This window comes from Lolium perenne, chromosome 5 (genome assembly GCF_019359855.2).
Source record: "Lolium perenne isolate Kyuss_39 chromosome 5, Kyuss_2.0, whole genome shotgun sequence".
NCBI classification, from domain to species: domain Eukaryota; kingdom Viridiplantae; phylum Streptophyta; class Magnoliopsida; order Poales; family Poaceae; genus Lolium; species Lolium perenne.
In genome coordinates this window covers 259802207-259827266 of record NC_067248.2, presented here as the reverse complement: position 1 = coordinate 259827266, position 25060 = coordinate 259802207, and the positions used below count along the sequence as shown (strand labels likewise).

General features: G+C 45.6%; 1 protein-coding gene and 1 long non-coding RNA gene across 2 annotated transcripts; one reads left to right on the top strand and one right to left on the bottom strand.

Moving 5' to 3' along the window:
• Positions 1-588: 588 nt before the first annotated feature.
• On the top strand, positions 589-1254 carry LOC127298391 (BURP domain-containing protein 4-like). Its single transcript, XM_051328257.2, has one exon. It carries the CDS (start codon positions 631-633, stop codon positions 1252-1254), a length of 624 nt encoding a protein of 207 aa, XP_051184217.1. The 5' UTR covers positions 589-630.
• A 248-nt stretch (positions 1255-1502) lies between these two features.
• On the bottom strand, positions 1503-2242 carry LOC127298390 (uncharacterized). Its single transcript, XR_007849731.1, has 2 exons — positions 1972-2242; positions 1503-1845 (listed from the first exon to the last, which is right to left on the bottom strand). It is a non-coding gene; the product is annotated as an uncharacterized lncRNA (long non-coding RNA).
• Between the last annotated feature and the right edge of the window lie 22818 nt (positions 2243-25060).

The window sequence follows — 25060 nt, the reverse complement described above, 5'->3', positions numbered from 1 at the left end:
TATTCAACCGATGTTTTATAACTATGCAGCTTCTCTTGTTAAGTCCAGAATTGATTAATTATTATTCAACTCATTATATCTAATTTCGTACAGAAAATGGTTTTGATGCAAGTTCTTATGCGGAACATTGGGGTAGAAATCCTTCAGCTTCCGGTCAGTACTTGTGCCATCATATTAAATTGAGAATATGCTATGTCTAAATAAGATCTTTGTTTGTTACTAACTACAGAATATAACATGCTATAATAAATGTACAAAATAACATTATCATGTCGATTTTTGTTCAACCGATGTTTTATAACTATGCAGCTTCTCTTGTTAAGTTGAGAATTGATTAATTATTATTCAACTCATTGTATCTAATTTCCTACAGAAGAAAATGGTTTTGCTGCAAGTTCTTATGCGGAACATTGGGGCAGAAATCCTTCAGCTTCCGGTCAGTACTTGTGCCATCATATTAAGTTGAGAATATCTTATGTCTATATAAGATATTTGTTTGCTATTACCTACAGAATATCTACAAAATAATACTATCATGTCGATTTTATTCAACCGATGTTTTATAATTAGGCAGCTTCTCTTGTTCCTGGAGCGCAAACAAGACATTGGCACATAAAAGTTAAAGCTGGCATGTTGTTCTTGAAGAAGATTTTGCATGTTGGCACTATACTACCAGAAGGCACCATGTTTGCACGAGCTGATATGCCAAAGCTTGATAGTTCAGTCTCTACCCCATTGGAGCCAAAGTATTTCGCAACAATTGTATCGCGCTTCAATATACCTTACAACTCCTTGAAGGCAAAGCAGGTAGCCGAGACCCTTCGTTCATGCGTCAAGCCTATTGACAGGGAGGAGCCTCACGTGTGCACCTCATCTCGCAAAGCAATGGCAAGGTTTGCCACTACGTCTTTAGGATCAAACCTCACACAAGCAGCCTTGACAAAGATTCATGGGCATGAAAGCCCAACAACTAGGTACGTTGTGGCACAGATCGCCCAACTCAGCAATCATACGGTGGCATGCCACCCTATGGATTTTCCATATGAGGTGTTTTATTGCCATCGGCCAAAAGAAGTGCAGGCTTTGAGGGTGCAACTCAATGATATGAAAAATGGCATGGCACGCGTTACAGCTACCGTCATGTGCCACATGAACACATCCAACTGGGACAAGGAGTACTTTGAATTGCTGGGCGGAGAGCGCGGTGAACCAGTTTGCCATTATATGCCTCAGAATTACGTCATGTTCTATTAGTTAAATAAATTGTTGGCACTAGATTCTGGTAGTTTCTAGGCTGCTACAAACCGGCAATTGTGGCCATGTATGTGAAATAACTATTTTCGAATAATAATTACCTCTATGTACTGCAAGGGTTTGAGTTGGAAGAAAATCATCGTATGTATTCTCTATGAAATATATCACAGATGTATCAGGAGCACGGCCATGGTAGTGCCAAATTTCCTTTCTCTATTGGGATAAAGGTGTTCCTTGTTTGTAAGAGATTTTAAAAATAATCAATTCCACTTCTCTCTTCAGTGGAGAGTATTAGAGTAGCAACTATCGATCCGGTGGGAGAAAACATGATGGACGTTCATAGAAAGGGAAGTTGGTAAAGAAGGATTACACAACTTGGCGTCGAGGAAGCACCACAGCTCCGAGCCGGAGTAGTGCATATCAGTAGTTTCGCACACACGGACACATTGATAGGTCTGACATAACACACAAGTTTGACAAACCAAATAAGGAAGCAGGAAGCGCACATGAACAGTAGTGATTCCCCGCCGGCCATCAATCCTCCGTGTTCTGAACTTCAACTTTTTTGCTTATTCTTCAAACTTCCTCAACCTGCCATTGAGAACTAATTTAGAGTTAGTGAAAAACAATAAATAGATTAAACAGGTCGAAGCACATGGAAATCACCATTGAACTGAACAGTGCACAGTCATATGTAGGATCGAATCAGGAACTTACGTTGCAACCTTGCAGCGTTCAGTGCTGAATCCTTCCAGTGGCTTGCCGTGCTTGCGGCGGCCGGCCGTCGTTGTTACTCCGGTACCGATTTAAGCCGGACGGCGGCGACGCCCACAGCTAGGGTCACAGGTGGCGGACAGGGGAACTGGTTCCTTGTGTCTGGATGCAACCGCTCGCTCAGATAGAGATTTCGTGAGGCAAAAGATCAAGAAAACAGGGAAGGAGAGAGATCTGCGCGAGAATGGGAGAGGGAAAGGATTGACAGCGCGAGATTTCTTTTTTTTTTTTTTTTTTGAGATTAAAGAGCATATATTCATTCAAACAAGCACAAGTACAGAATTAGCACAAGATCGAACACAGGAACAAGCAAGAAGGAAGAAGAGAACACCAGGAAGAACCACACATCTAAACCAACAGAAGGAGCAGCAAGAGCCCCTAGCCAAAGGCGTTTTGAACCGCTGCAACCACCAGCTACAAAGCTGGATCTAAGACGATGAACGATCATCGGTCGGCACGACGCGCCGAGCTCGCGCCACTCCAGGTCCAGGCCTCCAAACAGGCGCCCGAGACCACCACCATCAAGCCACCATCCCGCTCCTGGGTCACCTTCTCCTCCCGGCATCCAGCGTCCAAGCGCGAGATTTCTGGGGACGGGATATGGCACGGGGCACTGTTTCTGCGGGTGGAGGGGGAACCGTGAAGGTGTGCTTCGGTGGTGCTCGGTGGAGGCAGGGGCCTACTATACCTGGCCATGGCCAGCCCAGTCCGGTCAGCCCGACCTGGTCCGGTCCAAAATTCCCGGGCCAAGCCCAACCCGACCATGCCTTCGGGCTGGACTTGGGTCTGATTTTTTAGCCCGATGGCTGTGTCGGGCCGGGTCTGGGCCTTGATTTTACGCGATTTAGTGAAGATTCCCGGCCCGAGGCCCGACGGGTTTTCCTTGTGATGGGTCGGGCTTGGGCCAAAATTCCCGGCCCGACGGTCGGGCCGGGCCAGGCCTAGGCCAAGATTTTTCGCGTCGGGCTTTGGTCGGTCCGACCCGAGGCTCGGCCCGGGCCGAGAAATGCTCAGGTATAGCTATGATCGAACTCAGCGCATCTCCAACCGGGCGAGCCACAGTTTGCCTCCACGGGCCGAAAATGCTGTAGGCCCGCTCTAGCGGGGTGACGCAAAGTAATCGAGCCGTCCGCAGCGACGTAAACCTGACCCAAATATGTGGCAGGTCTGCGTCTCCGCGGACGTTGCGCGTTCGCATCGAGCGTCCTCCATTTCTTACCCGGTCGCGCACGTCAGGGACAGCGAAATCGACCGCTTCGATATGCTTCTTTTCCCCCTTCTTTCCTGCCCTAGTGCGACACCACCACCCCAACCCCAGCAGCCGCCGCCCCGCTGCAGTACACACCGTCGGCTCGGTCTTCGCCGCACCGGAGAACATGATCTCAGTCGGGGTAGGCTCTGGCGCGCACATGTCGCCTGTTTGCGGGCCAAACTTTGCCGGTTGCGCCGCCCGGCCTCGCCGCCCCCGACCTGTTCGGGCAATTGCGTCGGTAGGTTTCTTACTCGTGTTTTCGGTGCTATTGTGCGCGGCCATTGATCCGCATTTCCTACCCACGCAGATGGGCATGTGGCAGATGCTGGACAAGTTCCGCGCGGAGGTCGTTGACTCCTCTTCCGACGAGGAGTCCGATCAGTCGATGCAGACAATGGCTACTACCGCGGCCTCCATCCTCCACGAGTACAATGCCAGCCAGACGCCGATGCACCGGGGCTCTACGGGGCGTCAGAGACTACGACCCCTACTTCCAATGCAGGCCCGATGCAACAGGTGCGCTAGGATTCACCTCCTACCAAAAATGTTCCGCAGCTACTCGCATGCTATCATATGGAATGGCTGCTGATATATTCGATGAGTATCTTCGAATGGGTGAGAGCACCTTCCTTGAGTCCATGTACCGGTTTTGCAGAGCCGTGATTGCCGTGTTCGGACATCATTACTGTAGGGAGCCAACAGTTGAGGATACAAGGTGGTTGTTGTCTATCAACGAGTCTAGACGGCTTCCAGGAATGATTGGCAGCATAGATTGCATGCACTGGGAGTGGAAGAACTGTCCATTTGGATGGCAGGGTCAGTACAACGGGCATGCGGAGGGGCGCACTATCATGCTTCAAGCAGTCATATCTCAAGATTTATGGATTTAGCAATCATTCTTTGGCATGGCCGGTTCCAACAACGACAGTAATGTGTTGCACCGATCTCCGGTTTTCAACAGGCTTATGCAAGGCAAAGCTCCCCGGTTGAGCTACGAGGTCAATGGAAATGAATATGACGAGCCATATTATCTTGCTGATGGCATCTACCCTGACTGGGCCACACTGATGAAGACTGTCCGTAATCCAAACATGGAGAAGACGAAGAGGTTTGCCAAGATGCAAGAGGCTTGCAGGAATGATGTCGAGCGAGGATTTGGTGTGCTCCAAGCTCGGTGGGAAATTGTCCGTCACCCGGCAAGAACATGGTCGCTGAAGACCGTGCATGAGGTGATGACATGCTGCGTGATCATGCACAACATGATTGTTGAGAACGAGCGTCCTGATGGCCGCAACGAGCACCACTGGGATTTGCAAGGTGAGCTGGTTGCGCCAATCCCTGGGTCATTATCCTGGGAGGACTATCTGCATATGAATGTAGAAGTCACTGACGAGATCGTGTGCAGACGCCTACAGACTGATCTGATTGAGCATCAGTGGGCATTGGCTGGCCATGAAGACAATGCCTAGAGGAATACCATATTATTTGCATGTAGACTTTTAAAAATTTGGATGTAATAACTAAGATTTCGTTGAAAATGTTTATGTTGTTGTTTTGAAACATCCCAATTCATGCCGCATGCAAATGCGTCGGGCCGCTAGAGGCACCCCCAGGCGCAAACAGACGCGCGAACAAAATCTGTCTTTTTCGCGTCCGCTAGGCGACGCAAACGGACACGCGCGAACAATTTGGGCGTCCGAAATGCGTCGCCCCGATGGAGATGCCCTCAGGCCATCGTGGTCGATGCAAATCGGATGCTAAAAGTGACCGGCTGCATTTGTTTAAATTGATTCGCGAACACGAAAATGATCATATTTTTACCGCGCTTCCGTTTGCGCCTGGGAGTGTCCCAGCGGGCCGACGAATAAATTTTTTACCTAATTGTTTTTCTATTTTTCATTTAAACATAGATAGAAACATTACACAAACTACTAGATAGCTTGAAACATGGTTAAAACATTGCAAAATGAGGAAACCTAACTAGTATAGGTTTAGCCCTTGCTTTCTTCGATGCGAAGAAAGAACACTCTTAGACATTCAGTCACCAAACTAGAAAATCCAGCTAGCGGCTGATGTGTTCGGTCTTCTCCATATCTGCAGAAGAACATCCAAAAACCTACACTAGTGGCTTAAATTGGCCGTGGACATCTTCGCTGCAAAGAAAGAACAATCTATCAGTGCTAGCTGTCGCTGACCTCGCCGGACTCGTCGGTGTGGTAGTGCCTGCGGCAGGATGTCTTGTCAAACACCTTGACAATCATCTCGTCGTCGCCTTCGTAGAGGAAGGTGAGCAGGCAGCCGGCCACGAGGTTGTGGGAGCGGGTGAATGTACAAGGATGTCGCCTAGAGGGGGGTGAATAGGCGGATTGTAAAACTTCTACTTGAGGGCTAAACAAGGTGGAATAAAACTAAGGTTTACTTGTTTAGCACAAAGCCTATCAACTAGGGTTTGCCTATGTGCACCAACAACCTATGCTAAGCATGATGAGCAACAAGGTGATAGCAAACTATATATAGAACATCAAGCACGAAGGCTATCACAATGTAAAGAGCATAGGTAAAGGAGCTCGGGTTGAGAAGTAATCGGTGCACGAGGAGACGATGATGTATCCCGAAGTTCACACCCTTGCGGGTGATACTCTCCGTTGGAGTGGTGTGGAGGCACGAGGCACTCCAATAAGCCTCTAGGGCACCCGCATTCTCCTCGAGCCTTTCCCACCAAAGGGAAAGTCTCGATCCACTAAGGGACCCTTGAGGGTGGTCACCTAACCCGTACAAGCTTGGGGCAAACACCCAAGTATCAAGCTTGAGGCAAACTCCACAACACCGGAGGCTCTCAAGTACAAGGCCACAAAGGCTACAACACGCCACACACGACAACAAGGCCACAAAGGCTCCAATGCGACAAAAACGGCTGCAAAATCACAAAGGCTGCAACGCGCCACAAAGGCAACAACACCACAAAGGCTACTACGCCAGAAAGGCGACAAGGCCACAAAGGCAACAAGGCCACAAAGGTTACCACGCCACAAAGGCGACAAGGCCACGAAGGTAACAACACCACTAAGGTCAACAAGCCCTCTAGGGCTCCAAGAACCCTTGAGGGAACTCACACGAGACTGAAACCCCGCAGAGAACCCAAACCGATGAAACTAATGCAATGGCTAAGAACACCACTAAGATGCCCAAGTCCTTCTCTCCCAAATTCCAAGAAATTTACAAAAGCTATTGGGGGAATAAGGTAGGAAGAACAAAATAGGAGGAGGAACACCAAATTACTCCAAGATCTAGATCTAGCAAGATCCCCTCGCCAGGAGGGGGATTCACTTGGTGGAGCACTAGATCTAGATCTCCTCTCTCCTTTCCCCCAAAAAGATGCAACAAGTAGTGGGGGGTCAAGAGGAGGATCAAGCTCTTCAAATTCAACAATGGAGGAGAGAGAATAGATGGGAAAAACTAGTGTAGACGGAGGAAGGAGAAAGGTATAAATAGGAGCTCCACAAATATATCCGTTCAGGCAGAAAATTGGTCAGATTCGCCCACAATCGGTACTACCGCTTGTCAAAGCGGTACTACAACTTGCGTCAAAACTATGCAGTAAACATGCAAAAAGTCAACCCAAACCGGTACTACCGGATATTAGAGCGGTACTACCGTTTATGTAGAAATACAGTGCAAAGCTGAATCATGCGGGGAGAGAGAAGTTACAGCGCAGCGCGCGTGTGTGAGGGCATGTACATTGGTTTAGACAGATGGTGTCTGTAGTACTAATACATGTCATATATAGACGATACTATAGACAATGTGTACAACAGTCTGTCTGTAAGTTGTCTATTTTTAGCCATAACCATATGTGAGTATAAGTTACAGACACCCTCCATACAATAGCAAAATTGCAGTCTGTAAGCTGTCTGTAAGAATGCTACAGACTGTCTGTAACTTTACAGACAGCCTCACTCTCTCTCCTCATTCTCTTTCCTCCACATCATCAAAATCACATATAACTCCCACTTACAGACAGCTTAGTCAGCACCATTGTACATGCCCTGAAACCAGCAGTAGCAGCGCAACAGGGCATGTGGGGCCACGCAGCAGCAGCACGCGCGTGCATAGGAAGGCAGACTCCCTAGCGTGGGTCAACGCTCCCTGGGATCGAGCGCACGATCGCTCGATCTCCCGCGTGGGAGAGCAGCGTGGCTCTGGCGCAGTAGTGGGGTGGCGCAGCGGCCGACGCGGAGCTGGGTCGGGAGCGGCCCAAGGTGGAGCTGGGTGTGGGATGCGGTGGTGGGCTGGTGCGGTTGGTGCGGCCCACAGCGGGAAGAGAGACATATGAGGGTTGGTGGGCTACTAGGAGGTGGAAGAAAGGGGCGGGCCAGCTGGTACTACCGGGCCCAGTACCGGCCAGGTACCGGCTGGGCCTCAGAAGCCCACAGATGCCTTGCCGGTACTAGGCCGGTACTACGCGCGGTAGTACCTCCCAGTTTTTCTTTTTCTCTTTAAACTGCGATACCGAAAGTGCAATATCTTGAGCTAGGAAAATCCAAATGAGGTGAAACCAAATTTTCTGGAAAGAGGAAGACAAGAGCTACCTCCACGCATGGTGAAAACATACAAATGAGTGGAAGATGATTTTCTTATGAATATAGAGGTGCAACCTCTTAGTACGGTAAACCGGGAAAATCATCCAACTCCAACACGCAACATGAGATGCATCCGGAATCCGTTTCCGATGAGCTAGAGCTTGTCATGAGAATGAACACAAGCTCTAAAACATCTCATGGATAAGAACCAATCAACAACCAAGAAACACGACCAACTATCCTACCGAGCACAAACCTTGACCTTGTGCATTCCAATCGACTCGGCAAGCTCCGTCTTCACCCTCTTCATCATTGTACATGCCCCCATCTTCTTCCAACATACACGCCACCTTCTTCATCCATCTTCTACTCCGTCTTCATCCCTCTTTTTCTTCTACACCATGTTCATCCTTCTTCATTCGACACCGTCTTCATCCATCTTCTTCATCGAACTCGATCTTATTCATCTTGCAACCTTGAGACCAACATATGGCTCAAGCAGTGCCTATGGACACGACCTAAGATTGAATCTCAATACAACCATTAGTCCATAGGGATTGTCATCAATTACCAACACCACACATGGGGGCTCCATGTCCTTTCAATCTCCCCCATTTTGGTAATTGATGACAATCTCTTTCAGAGGGTTTATATAAGGAATTTAGCAAACAACCCAAGTTGAATATTTAGAACAAACTCCCCCATAATATATGCCTGTGTGAATGAACTTGAATTTCATTACATATATTGGCAATTAAAGCCTAGCAGAGTATCCTCTAAACATTCAACCATGCAAAGCAACAAATGCAAGGCATGAAAGGCAAATGCTTAGAACCAACAAAAGCAATTCCCTTAAACCCTCTAAACTTCTCCCCTATTGGTATCGATTGCCGAAATGGACGAAAGGTTTAGAAGGCCAATATAGTGAGAGTTCCTCCATAAGATGTGCATTTCTAATAATGTGAGTGAAGTCAAATGCACTTATTCAATGACGAATACTCGGAGGGAATCAAACTATATTGAGGATCAAAGATTGCAAAAGGATAAGAAGGTGAAGAAGCTTCAACAAAATAAGCAATCAATCAAATGAACCATCGAATCAAGTTAAAGATATTATGATAAGATCAAGAATAATGCTCTTAAGCAATATGCGGAAGATCCCCAAGGTTTGTGCACAAGATAAACAATTTGCATTGAAGAATAAGGTGCATAAACATGGAATCATCACTCCCACAAGATCACTCAAGACAAAATATACCAAGTGAAATAAAGATTTATAATAGTCACAAATGGGTATTTTAAATAACATGAGAAAGCTCCCCAAGGTACGTGCACATGTTATAATGTTGATTTGAATACAATGTGCACAACATGGAATCCTCACTCTCTCATTGACAATTAAAGACAAACATTTGCAAGAGATCATAGAAGAGATTAAGCATCACTTGGAATAAACAAATGGTTGAGCATCAAGCAACACTACAAGAAAAGTTCTGATCCTCAACGTCAAATTTTCGTCAGGTATAGCCCATTTTTCGTTGCCTATGGGCCTAACCCGACGATATGGGTTCTGTGGTCAATACAGCGTCACGCAAAGGCCTACGATGGATTTTCGGTCCGTCGCGTTTGGGCTCCCTTTGGCCGCGGAAAATCAGACCGTTGCAGAAGAGGTTTCGGGAGGCCGTTGACTGCTGATGTCATGCAAACTAACACGTGGCAGACACCGTTAACTCTCAGTTAACGCCGTTAACCGGCTGAAACTCCGTGGTAGATGGTAGGCCCACACAAGGCCTGCCATGCCTTAAGCAGGACGGCCCATTTAGTTTGCGGGCCGGGCCAGCTGACTTAGTTTGACCGGTCAACTATATAACTGGGCTGGGCTAGTAGGTACGTGGGCCGGACCTAACCTCTAAGGTTGACTGGTCAAAACTTTAATGGGCCGGCCCACTAAGCATGTGGGCCGGGCCGAATGCCTTCGTTTGACCGGTCAAGAGGATAGCTGGGCGGGCCCACTGAACGGGTGGGCCGGGACGAATGTCTTCATTTGACCGGTCAACACAATAAATGGGCCGGCCCAATAGGCATGTGGACCGGGCCGAATGTCTTTGTTTGACCGGGCAACAGGCAAAGCGGGCCGGCCCAATAAGCATGTGGGCCGGGCCAAATGTTTTTGTTTGACCAGTCAACAGACAAACGGGCCGGTCCATTAAGCATGTGGAGCCCACTTTCCTGTTATTGGGCCAGGCCAGTTAGTAAGTGGGAGCCACCTTAAAGAAAGTGGGCTGGTCCAATAAGTCAGTGGGCCGACCCAAAATAAAAGTGGGTCCCACTTTCCTGTTATCGGGCCGGCCTAGTTAGTAAGTGGGGTCCACCTTAAAGCAAGTGGGCTGGCCCAATAAGCACGTGGGGCCCACAATCCTGTTATCGGGTCGGCCCAGTTGGTATGCAAGTGGGCTGGCCCAATAAGTAAGTGGGCCGACCCGTTTAGTTGGTGGATCGGCCCATTAGCCCACTACATAATATATATGTGGGCCTAGTAAGGCCCAATAGTCTTTTTGGGCCGAGCTGCATAGCCTATTGTTTCTTGTTGGGCTGGCCAATCTGCCAATTGCTATGTTAACATGCCGACCGGTAAGGCACTTTAGGATTTTGCGGGCCGGCCCATATGTGATTTCGCTTAATTGGGTTCGTTGCCGGGATGGGAATTTCTGATTTAGTTTGTGCCAACAACGACCTTTTACATACTGAGGATATTTACGCAGCACATGATTTCAGTGGGATAGCCTCACTTACCACAAGCACCATAGAAAGAATGCTCGAAAGAACCATAGAAACTAACTAAATATTACATCAGCTGCAAGGCTTTGAAACAATATTACAGAACCCATAGAAATTGGATGGTAATTAAACCTAGCAATACAATGAAGGGATTCGGCAATCTTTTATGTTGTCCGTGCAACACCTGTATCTGAAACAAAGACATTACAAGTTAAGATAGCAATAATGGAAATGTAAAGACACTACAATGTTGTTTGCCAAAGAATTTGGAACTCACCATTTCCTCGTTATAACAAGATCATTATAATGCGCACAGATAGTCTACCGGTATGGGGCTAATATAGGCTACCAATAAGCAAATAAAGAGTGCATGCTGCATAGCAACAACCAGAACATTTTAACGTGGACAGATGGCAAATAATACGCTGTGTGCTTCCTTTTGATGTGTATAATCTATACCAACATAAAAAATATGATGTTCTAATCATTAAGCAGCTGAGATAGTGCAAGATAAACAAGCAATCGAATTATTTTGTGGCTTATATAACCGGGCACATCAGAATAAAACAACAGACTTACTACTGTCAAGTCCCATGCAGCTCACCATGTTGATACACTCGTTGAAGATGTCCGATGTTGTACTTATTTATAAAGGGAGTTATTTGTTACTCTGCATCAAGACACGATCAGTCATGCACATACGAGTTCCAGCATGATAAACGGTATGTATGTACTCCCTTCATCCAAGTGGTATTCATGCATTAAACATCGAAAATAGTGAGCGATGGGCTATATATGTGTCTGGAATCTCTCAAGAATGTGTGTTCATGCATATATACACACAAGCAGGCCTATAGCAATACGAAAGGTACACGTACTTGAACCAGAGCAGCAGTTACTGGCCTGGCTTATGACAAACCAGATAGATACAATAGTTGTATCATTTGCAGTGCAACAAAAGCAGACCAACATGTTCAGTTACTTCCAAATTGATATGAACTACTACATAATAGAAGGCACTTACTTTTGTAACAAAGAATGAACAGATAGTAGTTATAATGTCAACAACTGTAGAGCAGGTAATGCAAACCAACTTGCTGAATTACTTAAATTGTCCATGAACTAAATAATAGCAGCATTTTACTGTCATAGCTAGTAATAAACCGTAAAGGAATTATAATCTGAACTTTGTTGTGCAGGGAGCACTAATCAATGCATTTAGGGACTTAAAATACCTAACAGGCAGCACATAGAGGGGTAGTGAATGAACTGATAGCAGGCAGTTAATTTAGTAGCTCACGACGAACCAGGTACAAATAATAATGGTATTACTTGTACAGGGAATGCAGAGTAATATGTTCATTGACTTCAATTTGGCACGAACTACGTAATAGGAGGCTGCTACTTTTGTAACAAACAATGAGCCAAATAGAAGTTAAGATGGCAAAAGCTATAGAGCAGGGAATGTGAACCGACATGTGCAACTACTTAAAATTGGCCATGAACTAAATAATTGCAGGATGTTTCTGTAATAGATAGGAATGAACCAGATAGGAATTATAATAGCATCATTCCTGAACTTGTAGTGAAGGGAAAGAAAATCAATATGTTTCGGGACATGAATTTGTAATGAGCAACATGCAGAGGATAGTTAATGCTGGAGCTAAGGATGGACCAGATACAGAATATAGTGGGATCACCTGTGAACTTGTAGAAGAGCTGAAGAGGGAATGCAAACCATATGTTCAACATTCCATGTGTGAGTGCCATGCAAAGTAAGAGAAGCAAGTTAATGTTGCAGCTTTTGGAGAACCCGATGGCACACAAATTTATTACCGAAGTAGCTAGCTAGTGTGACGAGTTTAAATAAATTTGTACTGCAGGATAGCAGAGCGATAGCATGCAGGAACTAATAGTAGTCAATTACTTTGTTAGCTTATGATGAAGTAGATAGAAATAACAATGGCATCACCTGTAGTACGGGGAATACAAACCAACATGTTTAGGGAGAACAAGATTGGCATGAACAAAATAGTAGCAGGCTATAATTTTTGTAACAACGACTGAGCAAGATAGAAGTTATGATGGCTACATCTACAGAGCAGGCAATGCAAACCAAAATGTTCAATCCCTTAAAGTTAGCAATGAACTAGAAAATAGCAGGGTGTTACTGTCATAGCTAGGAATGAACTTAAAGAGCTTCAGACAAAGAAGCATCTGAACCCAGAACATGGCGCTAAAACAAGGGACTTACATTAGGAGAAGCACTTTGTGGGAGTCACTGCAGGTCTTCCTGGGGTTGATAGATCTGGTGATGAAGTACACTACATGTGCTGCTTGGGGTTGGAGAGATGGCCATTACACTTCATGGTTACTCATCTCATCTACAAAAATGTAACGGTGCATCGTTAGCACAAACAGGTTCTCCCAAGATTAAACAAGAACTTGCAGGCAACAATAGAAAAGCGACAGTAGAAGTGTTTAGATAGGTGTGGATCATGCACGGCGCGGGTGAATCAGATCCGGTTCATGCACAATGGTGTCGGTGAGCTAGATCCAATGCCTTGGACGATGGATCCGGCGAAGCGGCTCCGTTGGGGTGGACGATACCGCAACTAAAGTGACTGCGGTAGACTGCTGGATGAGTATATGGTTTCGAGGTTCGGCCGGGATGATCCGGTCCGGTTGATGACCGTGTCGATGAAGCGGCTCCGACAGACAGTCGAATGAGGAGGATCGCGTGGCCTCGGGTATGCCAGGGAAGTCCGGCGGGGATGTTCCGGTGCGGTGGTCGTGGAGGTGGGAGAGAGAGGTGATTGGGAAGTTCCGGTGGGTGGTCTCAGAGGAGAGACTCAGGGAAATGATTTTTTTCAGAGGGTTTTCGGGGCTAGGGAGGTGGTGATCGAAAAAATGACGGGCAGACCCCCCACCAACCGACTTATACATGGACATTGTTGTCATCTTTACGAGGGTAGAATGGGAATTTGGAAGCGTGTGAAATATTTGTATTTTGTGCGTGGGAAGTTTTGCCGCTGGAATGAGATTTCGACTTTGGCTACGATCCAAGTATAATGATATAAAATTGTCAGACCGTACTAGTACCTCTGTTCAAGGCCGAGTGCAAAATCAAATCATCATCACGTTGAATATCGGTCACTACCATGATCATGATCAATCTCTGAAATTGGCGCATCCGCTAGATCTTGCAAAGTATAATGATAAAAAATTGTGAGACCGTACTAGTACTTCTGTTCAAGGCCGAGTGCAACATCAAATCATCATCACGTTGAAAATTTGTTACCATGATCATGATCTATCTCTAAAATTGGTGCATCCGCTAGATCTTGCAAAATATAAGGATAAAAAATTGTGAGACCGTACTAGTACTTCTGTTCAAGCCCGAGTGCAACATCAAATCGTCATCACGTTGAAAATTTGTTACCATGATCATGATCTATCTCTGAAATTGGCTCATCCGCTAAATCTTGCAAAGTATAATGATAAAAAATTGTGTGACCATACTAGTACTTCTGTTCAAGGCAGAGTGCAACATCAAATCATAATCACGTTGAAAATTTGTTACCATGATCATGATCTATCTCTGAATTTGGCGCATCCGCTAAATCTTGCAAAGTATAATGATAAAAAAATTGTGAGACGGTACTAGTACTTCTGTTCAAGGTCGAGTGCAACATCAAATCATCATCACGTTGATTTTTTACCATGATTATGATCTACCTCTGAAAAATGGGCGCATCCACTAAATCTTTCAAAGTATAATGATACAAAATTGTGAGACCGTACTAGTACTTCTGTTCAAGGTCGAATGCAACATCAAATCATCATCACGTTGAAAATTTGTGTTACCATGATCATGATCTATCTCTGAATTTGGCGCATTCGCTAAATCTTATAAAGTATAATGATAAAAAAATTGTGAGACCGTACTAGTACTTCTGTTCAAGGCCGAGTGGAGGATCAAAGCATCATCACTTTGAAAATTTGTTACCATAATCATGATCTATCTCTGAATTTGGCGCATCCGCTAAATCTTGCAAAGTATAACGATAAAAAAATTGTGAGACAGTAGTACATCTGTTCAAGGTCGAGTGCAACATCAAATCATCATCACGTTGATTTTTTTACCATGATTATGATCTACCTCTGAAAATGGGCGCATCCGCTAAATCTTGCAAAGTATAATGATACAGAATTGTGAGATCGTACTAGTACTTATGTTCAAGGTCAAATGCAACATGAAATCATCATCACGTTGAAAATTTGTGTTACCATGATCATGATCTATCTCTGAATTGGCGCATCTGCTAAATCTTGCAAAGTATAATGATAAAAAATTGTGAGACCGTACTAGTACTTCTGTTCAAGGCTGAGTGCAGGATCAAATTGTCATCACTTTGAAAATTTGTTACAACGATCATGATCTATCTCTAAAATTGGCGCATCCGCTAAATCTTGCACGTGTCGCATCTCGGTGCGGAGCAATAGGCCGGTGCGATCGGGGTTGAGGCGTCGATAGTGTCATCAGCCTCTCCTCTCCCGATAGATCTTCTACAGGGTGCGGTGCACTGCCCGCCGAGAAGCAGTCACATGTGAGATCGAGGTGCAGACATCGCCGGCATCCTCGAGGCGCGGTTGCCCTTCTGCGAGCCAGCGTCGACTCAAGGTATGAATCCATGCGTTGTCGCACCCCTTCTGCCGATGAAGTAGGTTTCCATAGATTTATTGTTCTTCTCTTACGATTATTTCGAGCCGAACATGTGTGCTCTTTCTCTAAATATATTGCTTGAAAATCATACCAAGTTACTTAAATTCATTTCGTTCTTAAACTTGCTTGCTAATTTTGTTATTTTGCTTACAGTGGTGCACGCGAGGAGATTTCTTTGTGGGTGTGCTGAGCTGTTAGGCCTAAGCCGAAATCCTCAGCTAAACGAGGCCTCAGCTTAACACATAAAAAAGGTGTTCAATCTCGCCCATAATGTCCTCTTCTTTCCTCTTCCTTTATTGGAACTTATTTTGCAGATGAGGAAAGTGACATGTGTAATGTGACTAAAATCCTCTTAGCCAAAATCAGCTATTAGCAAGATTTTCTGTATTGTAGATGCCCCAATTGACTCTAATCCCCAATGTAATCTTTTTTTAATGTCAGTATAGACTTCTTTACTGGATGTATACTATCGTGCATGGCATGCATTTGTCTAATAAGCAGCATTGTATAGCCGTTCTAGCCAACCCGATCGATCTACCAAGCTTCATGCACTAGATGCCATGTTTAATTTACTCCCTCGCTCCGATCCATATTTCTTGATGCTAAAATGAATGTGAATCGGAGGGTGTACTTTTCTCAGATAGTACTACATCAGTGAAAAAAAAGTACTACTACATCACAAATGCATCAAAAGAGTACTACATCACAAGACCACCACGGTTGTACTAGTAGAGTTTAATGCTAAACTTCCAAAGGGGAATAAGATTACACATATGAACTTTAAACAGGACCAGGAGCATGAGGGCCAGCAGCAGGGGCGTTGACCGGGAACAAGCCAGGCAAGACGTAATTCTGGAGGAAGAGGGCATATGCTATGTGCTTGGCCTTGGTTGCAGGGCGGTGCTTCCTCGATATACTTAGGCCTACACCTGTCGCATGCTGGATCAGGCTGCGGATGTCCTTCTGGACGATTTTGCCACAGAATGGGCAAAATAGCTCCCCGCGCATGCGGAAACGAATTTCACCACCCTTCAGCCGCTTCAGAATGTAGCGGCTCTTCTGGTCCCTGCGCTCCTTGTTTTCGTCCATGTCATCAGAATACTCCTGTGAATTATTAAGTACATAATCAGGTGTTTAATGACAGATCAAATAAATACTACACTATCATAATCAAACCTTAGAAACCCTAAAATTAAATGTGTAGAACAAGTAAATGGCAGAAAAATCATACTAAATCACGAGAAAACCCTATGAATAGCAATGAACATAAGCCACAACAATTTCAAGTCCAATAAGTATGAACCCATAAATTTATTATATGACTAATTAAGCCAACTACTCCCTCTGTCTTAGTTCACAAGGCTCAAATTGTTTTGCATTGTAACCAAGGCATATTTTCATTGGAGGTTAAAAGCTCTCCCTAGCGCTGCCTCTTCCCAATCAGGTGCTACTTCCGATTTAATGACAGCCACCAGCACACGCATGCAACCAACATTTCTTCACAGCGCGCGCATACAGCCAATCCCCATGCAAACTTTTTCTTTTTCCACTCATCCTGCATGCTAAAATGACTAACTACTAGCTACTTCTAATTAAATGCATGCATGTCATAGAGAGGAGATAATATGGGACACATGTTTTTTCATATTGAGCCCTGTAAACTGAGACGGAGGGAGTACATGGCAGATTAGTAGAAATTAAACTAGAATTTGACCGTATGAACCGTAGAATCAAGTATGTCTACAAGAACAAGGTAGGAGATCAAATCAATCAACAACCAGGCTCGTGCAAACCATGTGAACAGTAATATGACACAAAGAGGATCGGGACAGTTTCGGTAAAAGAGTAGTACCTCCTCGTCGTCACCCTCGACATCCTCCTGGAACTTAACGTTTGGGCCGAAATTGTCGAAGGGGTCAATGGCGGCGGCGAGGAGGTCCGCATCCAGCACCGGGTCTACGAAGACCTCGCCGTGGTCACTTGCAACACCGTGCAGATCTTCGGCGGGAGCAACGGCATTGCTATCCACCTTCTCCTCGATGGCAAGGACGCCTGTTTCGACCGAGGTCGAAGAATCACACAAGCAGAGGAGAGGAGCGGCCTGGGTCCCCGGTGAAGCCTCACCCTCCGTGATGGCCACTACCACAGAGGCATCCTCTGTGCCAGCGGCCGCCGATTGCTCCGCCTCATACGTAAGAACTTTCTTCATGCTGCTGCGGTTGGAAACGAGGAAATCAATGCCTCGGAGGTGCGGTTCGTAGATGGGGGGTTTTCAGTGTGGGGGAGGCAAGTGGGGGGAGGGGAGAGCACGAGCTCGCGAGAGACGATGATGTCGATGATTTTATAGCCTCTGACTCTCTGTATCCAGTAGTGGACGCGTGTAGTCCTGCATGTACTCGACTTTCCACTTTCTAGGAAATGTGTACGATACCTTTTTTTTCTTGGACCATTTAACTTCATGTGGGGCTCATGTATACCAATACTTCCAAACGTCATAAATAATTCAAAATCATTTAGAATAATATGAGACCTTAACATTTTATTATTTGTGTCAGATATTGTCCATAAAAAATAACATCCTTCAAAAAATAAATCCCCTATGCCAATCCGGTCATGCCGGTCTACTCCAACTAGCTTCCTCTTGAGTAATTTGTCACCTTACATTCTTAAAATGGACCAAAATTTGGCACAGGGGTGCATCATCACATGGAAAATGATGTTACCATTCTGTCTTCCCATTTTTGTTTGAATTTTTCAAAATTGTCATGCCCTAACGGAAAAAGGTACGTTCCTTCTATGAAGCATGTATCAGAAAGTCATTACCAAACCTGGGGGGCACATGGTGGTGTAATGATACATCACATTTGTACCACATAACACCATTTGGACCAACCAAAAAATTTCAACCACCCTACACAAACCCTGGTCAAAACTAGTTTGACCAATATTACATAATTCAAGAACCTTCAGAAATATACAAGCATTTAGGAGTCAATACTGAAGACCAAGCAATTATGCCAAAAGACAAATGCACAGGAGGAACGGGTCTTGCTATATCACACAACAAAGCCAAATTCAACTTTTTATCGATTGCAAAATTGTGGCCGCAATTAGCACACCCGGGTCTACTGATGTCGCAATAGTTGGCTGCTGGGAGCGGAGATACTCGACTTCCTTCTTCAACTTACCGCACTCAGTGCGAACTTCCAAGTACTTTGTCTCAAAAGATTGCGCAAATTTAGCATGTAACTCCACTTCCTGTCTTAAACTTTCACAGTCACAGTTGCAATCACACTGACTAGCCTCGTTAGTGACCACACTCATCAGTGGCTGGGCGCGTAGTTCCTTGACTTCCTTCTTCAACTTCTTACACTCATCGAGAATGTATGAGTACTATTTCTCACAAGATTGCACGGTAAGGTCATTCACCTCTGATATGGCACAAAGGAAAGCACACCTGGCCATGAGGTGGCGGATTTTCTTATGAAGGATGGTGTTGTGGCCCCTGATCTGGTCCACTTTCGCCGAGAATCTTGTTATCACGTCCTGCATTGCAAATTCATCAGCAATAAAGTATGCAGAGTGCAGATGAGGTGGAAGAAATAAACAAATTTAGTACCAGCCTCTTCAATATGCCGGAAAGCTGCAAAGTCCTTGTCCATAGGAATCACCTTCATGGATCCTGGGGTAGCAAGGGCAACGATGGAACCGCCATCCCTGGAAGAAAGACAAGTTAAGTAGTTGGATCTGGCAGTCAGCAAGGAGGCGATGAAACTGCGGGACGGCAATGGAAACATACACGACCGAAGATGCACACACGTGCACTGGCTGCTCCTCTCTCGGAGACTGAGCATTCGTCTCTGATTCTGCATTCAGGATACCACACCTACGCAAGAGTTGGAGGGTTCTGTTCTGAAGGGTGGTGTTGTGGCCCTTGATCTCGGCGGCTCTCGCCGATAATCTCATAATCCCTTCCTGCATGGAAAATTCAACAGTAACCAATCAGGGATCCTTTTTCATTCACAGGATAGGAAAATCATAAGATTAGGAAAAGCATAGGATTTGGTATACATTATAGTGGTTTTATGCACTATTTTATGGGCTATTTGGAATGTGCGAAATGAAGTGGTGTTTAATAAACCCAAATCTCATCCCTTCTTGCAGGTTATCCCTATGATTATCCAGTGGATCTGCATGTGTCTTATCTGTGGCACCCCCGGGATCAGGGTTAGACAAATACCAGATCTTCGTCCGACATAAGCCTAACCTTGAGCTCGAGAGACTACAGTGAGAGAATCGGTAACACAACAGTGACTCTACGACTCAAAAGAATATATTACAACTCTTAGCAGAGTAAGATCCAAATTATTACACGCAGAGGTCACTGACCCAACATTCAACAAGCAACGGAAGCAAATTATGTTATTCTAAATAACAAGATAGCAAAGGGCTTAAGAAGCCATAACATAAAGCGACGTCCCAGTCCATAAGTCTCAGGCTGCTGCCTGGGAACTCCAAACTAACCGTCGATGTTAACGTAGAAACCACCTTCGGCTGCAGCAACTTCCTCTGAAACAAAAGCATGCAAAGCTGAGTACAGGGACTCAGCAAGACTTAGTACAACCATTTAGCAAAGCGGGTATGTGGGCTTTCTGTAGATCTTCTTTTGCGTAAAGCCAATTTTCCTTTGTAAGACAAGAGAGAGGAGAAGTTCGACTACTCAGAACCTTTAAAAGGGGATAAGAGAGCGACATCTCTATCTCTATTGATCATCATATTGTATCCACCAATCTTCATCATCTCGAGCCACTATCCTCGGATCACCCCCTCAACACCCAGAGAAGGTATCCGTAAACGCACATTGATTACTAAGTTTTACGATCAGGTTAAAGTTCTCTATGATCTCCACGTCCGTTCCCAAGTCATCCGTAACCGTGGACACGGCTTTTCGAAAAGATTTATAACCCTGCAGGGGTGCACAACTTTACCCACACGTGCCAACCGACTCTTAATGCCAATATATTAGCTCTCTTCCTTGGAAAGCCGGCAGAGGGTGGTCGACCACGACCTTTACCTTGCTGTCGCCTAGACCATGAGTCACGAGCTAAGGATTGTTCCGCCGTAACGGGTCAAGTCCCGAAGTCGGTCCTTAACGATGTGGGGCGAGGTGGGTTTCACCAGGGACTCTAACCCAAGCCACCTCGGCCACGCTTACCTACCTGTATCCTATGCACCTTTTCACAAACGTTTTTGATGCATATATCCAAATAACACGCAAACTATGTGACTCATGGAATCGACTAGGCAAGTTAGTGAGTCGAGAGGGTACCATAATAGGGCCTCGTGTGATTGTACGCTCGGTCTTGGTTCAAGAGGCGAGAACTTGGTTCCTAGGGTCGGCAGAAACGAAACAACCCACCACATCCCAATGTGGCCTCTCGTCTGAGCCTTTAATCATGTTTAACAACATCTCTACACTTACCACGTCAACCTGTCATGCTAGATTCATTTCATTGTAAGACTCCAGTCCGAAGACCAGAGTAGTAGCGTAAAAAACTAAGCATGGCTAAGCATAAAGAGATAACGGCTCTAGCGACGCACACATGCCAAACCTAGGTATGCTAGGAGCAGTGGATCAGGGTATTGAGGATACAAGGTCGGACATGCAATAGATAGGGTAACTGTATCTATCGATAATAGACAGTTGAATCGTATGCGATATGTAGGAACCACACATAAAAGCATTTCGAAATCATAGATGAACCAGGTTAGGGCTTGCCTTGTCCCTCAGCAGATGGGTATGGTTCTTCGGTGGTGTTGACGTCGGACTCCGGCTCAGATCCTATCGCGAAGAACCAAACACCGGAAAGGGAAACAAACATTCATGACATGGCATAATGCAATGCGCATACAGTATGAATGATATGTCATATTAAGGAAATGGAGAAAGCCCTAGGTGCATTGTCAGGTTAAAGGGGTTTCGGCATCGGACCCCGACATATGAGAGGGTTCGATTAGGGTTTCTACTAAGGGTCCAATTTAATTGGATCAATCATGTATGAAACATGCATAAACAAATAGTAAATGTTTTTCTGATCAATTTGATATATAATTTTATATTTTTCTGAATTAATATGAATTATTTATCAATTACTGAAAATAAAACAGAAATAAAGAAGAAATATGACGTCACGCTGAAGTCAGCATGATGTCAGCGCGGCCATGAGCTCACTGTGAGCTCGGGTCGAGCTCCAATCGAGCGATTGAGGCCGCGATAGGGATCGCGGGCAGGGGTAAACGACGCGGGGCGACGCGCTGGGCAGTTTGGTGGCAGCGCCGCCCGCGAATGGTCGCCGGAGCGACCACGGCGGCGATGGCCGGCGGCAAAGCTCGAGGGCTCACGACGCGGGGACGAACCAGAGGGAGAGAGAGAGAGAGTGGAGGGGCGCGTTAGCACCATGAGCTCACTACGAGCACGGAAGGCTTGGCGGCGAGGCCGGGGGTGGCCGGAATCGGCGAGGACGGGGGCGGCCGGCGAGCTCGGGCTCCGTCCGATTGACGTGAATGGGAGCTCCTCCGCTGGCACCGTTTGGTGGAGAAGAACGAGGGCGACGCGGCGGAGATGATGGTGGCGTCGGCCGAGCGCGGGGAGGCCGGCAACGGCGGCGGCGGTGGTTGGCCGGGGCTAGGGTTTCCTCCGGCTTGTAGAGAAGGAGAGGAAAAGGAGGGTGGCGAAGCTAGGGTTTGCTGCGGCGGCGCGGCGGGGCTTTAAAGGCCGCTGGGGGCGGCAGAGCTTGGCGCAGCTATCGTGGCCACCGGCGGCATCGGGCGGCCGCACGTGTGCCACCGAGCTGCTTCCAGTAGACGAAGAAGAAAGGGGGTTTTGCAGAAAACCCCCTGGATTTTTGTAATTTTTCTGGAAATTTTAGATAGGGAAGAATTAGGGGATTTTTAGGGTATTTTGACCCAAAATTTTGAGAGACTTTTGCACCAAATATTTAAATAGAGCAAAATACAACATTTGCAACTTTGTTTCAAACCATTTTGGTACAAGATTTCTCAAATTCTAAATGCAAATGCATGCATGCTTATGATTAAACATCATTTATTTAATTAGCAAAGTGGTTCTGTTACAACTCTACCCCCCTTACAAGAATCTCGTCCCCGAGATTCCTAAGTTATAGAAAAGAAGGCAGGGTACTCAGAGCGGAGACGATCTTCTTGTTCCCAGGTTGCTTCTGACTCAGAGTGATGAGACCACTGAACTTTCAGGAATTTGATGATTTGACACCGAGTTTTACGCTCAGCTTCATCAAGGATACGGATAGGATACTCTCGATAGGTCAAATCGTCTTGGAGATCAAGGGTTTCATGATCAACACCACGGATGGGATCTTTGAAGCAACGTTTGAGTTGAGAGACATGGAAGACGTCATGAACTTCAGGAAAAGTTGGAGGGAGTTCCAACTTGTAGGCAAGTGCACCTCGTTTAGCAAGGATGCGGAAAGGACCAACATAGCGAGGAGCTAATTTTCCTTTTATACCGAAACGATGGACACCTCTTAAAGGAGTGACTCGAAGATAAGCTTGCTCGCCAACTTCATAGCGAACTTCTTGATGATGACGATCATAATTGCTCTTTTGACGAGACTGAGTAGCTTTCAAACGTTCTCGGATAATGCCAACTTGATCTTCTGCTTCTTTTGATCATATCCGGTCCAAAGAACTATCTTTCACCGGTTTCTGACCAATTCAGAGGGGTTCGACATTTTCGTCCATAAAGAGCTTCAAAAGGTGCCATGCCCAGGCTAGATTGGAAACTGTTGTTATAGGAGAATTCAGCAAATGGAAGACACTTTTCCCAATTCTTGCCGAAAGATATAACACAGGCTCTGAGCATGTCTTCAAGGATTTGATTCACCCTCTCGGTTTGACCACCAGTTTGAGGATGATAGGATGTGCTAAAGGAAAGATTTGTTCCCATAGATTGTTGGAGACTTTCCCAGAATTTCGAGGTAAACAAACTTCGATGATCAGAGATGATCTTCTTCGGAACACCATGGAGAGAGACTATCCGGGATATGTAGAGATCCGCTAGTTGACTAGCACGAATACTTTCCCGAACAGGAAGGAAGTGAGCAACTTTGGATAGACGATCCACCACTACCCATATGGAATCATTTCCCTTTGGGCTTTTGGGAAGTACGGTAATGAAATCCATGCCAATTTCATCCCATTTCCATTCAGGAGTAGATAGAGGTTGAAGAGTACCAACTGGTCTTTGATGCTCAGCTTTTACACGATGACAAACGTCGCATTCAGCTACAAAGCGAGCGATTTCTCTTTTCATCCGGGTCCACCAGAATCTTTGGCGAAGATCCTGATACATCTTTGTACTTCCAGGATGAATAGATAGAGGAGACTCATGAGCTTCTCGGAGGATCAGCTCTCTCAGATTCTTTTTCTTCGGCACCACCAAGCGGTTACCAAAGTAGACAACACCTTGATCGTTGACGGAGAAACATTTAGCATCTCCGCTAGCAATGTTCTCTTTGATATTTGTGATACCCAAATCTCGCTTCTGAGCGGCTTTGATCTGGTCTTCAAGAGAGGGTTTCACCTCTAAGTTAGCAAGGAATCCCTGAGGAACCACTTCAATATTGAGTCGTGCAAATTCCTCATGGAGGGCAGGTTGATATTGCTTGAGCATCAGATTGTTGCAATATGACTTCCGACTTAGCACGTCAGCAACGACGTTGGCCTTGCCGGGCTGATAGTTAAGACCCAAATCATAGTCTTTGATGAGTTCCAACCATCTTGTCTGCCTAAGATTCAGATCCGGTTGGGTAAAGAGATACTTCAGGCTTTGATGATCCGAGTACAACTCGTAACGATTACCGTAAAGGTAAGGTCGCCATTGCTTAAGAGCATGGACAACAGCTGCAAGCTCTAGATCATGAGTTGGATAATTGAGCTCATGTGGCTTCAACTGTCGAGAGGCATAAGCCACTACATGGCCATCTTGCATCAACACACATCCGAGCCCTTGAAGAGATGCATCACAGAAGATGACAAAGTCTTTGCTTGTGTCTGGAAGGACAAGTACCGGAGCGGTAGTCAGCTTTATTTTCAGTGTCTGAAAACTTTCTTCAGCCTTTTCTGACCACTCAAACTTCTTATCTTTCTTCAGAAGATCAGTCATTAGTTTGGCGATCTTGGAGAAATTCTCGATGTATCGACGGTAATAACCCGCCAATCCAAGAAAACTCTGAATTTCTTTGGCTGACTTAGGAGTTTTCCAGTCAAGAACGGATTGAACTTTATCTGGAATAACTGCAACACCTTTTGCAGAGACCACATGGCCAAGAATGATGAGCTCTTGTAACCAGAACTCACATTTAGAGAACTTGGCATAGAGACGATGTTCACGAAGCTTTGTCAGCACCAAACGCATGTGTTCAGTGTGTTCTTCTTTGGTTTTGGAGTAGACCAGAATATCATCAATGTAGATAATGACGAATTTGTCAAGATACTCCATAAACACTGAGTTCATGAGCCGCATAAAAGTGGCTGGAGCATTTGTGAGGCCAAAGGACATGACTGTGTACTCGTAAAGACCATAACGAGTCATGAATGCCGTTTTTGGAATGTCCTCCGTTCGGATTTTGATTTGATGGTAGCCTGATCTCAAATCCA

What these genes read in the sequence shown, in the direction of transcription:
- LOC127298391 (XM_051328257.2), top strand. Translation starts at nt 631, where the DNA reads ATGTTGTTCTTGAAGAAGATTTTGCATGTTGGCACTATACTACCAGAA.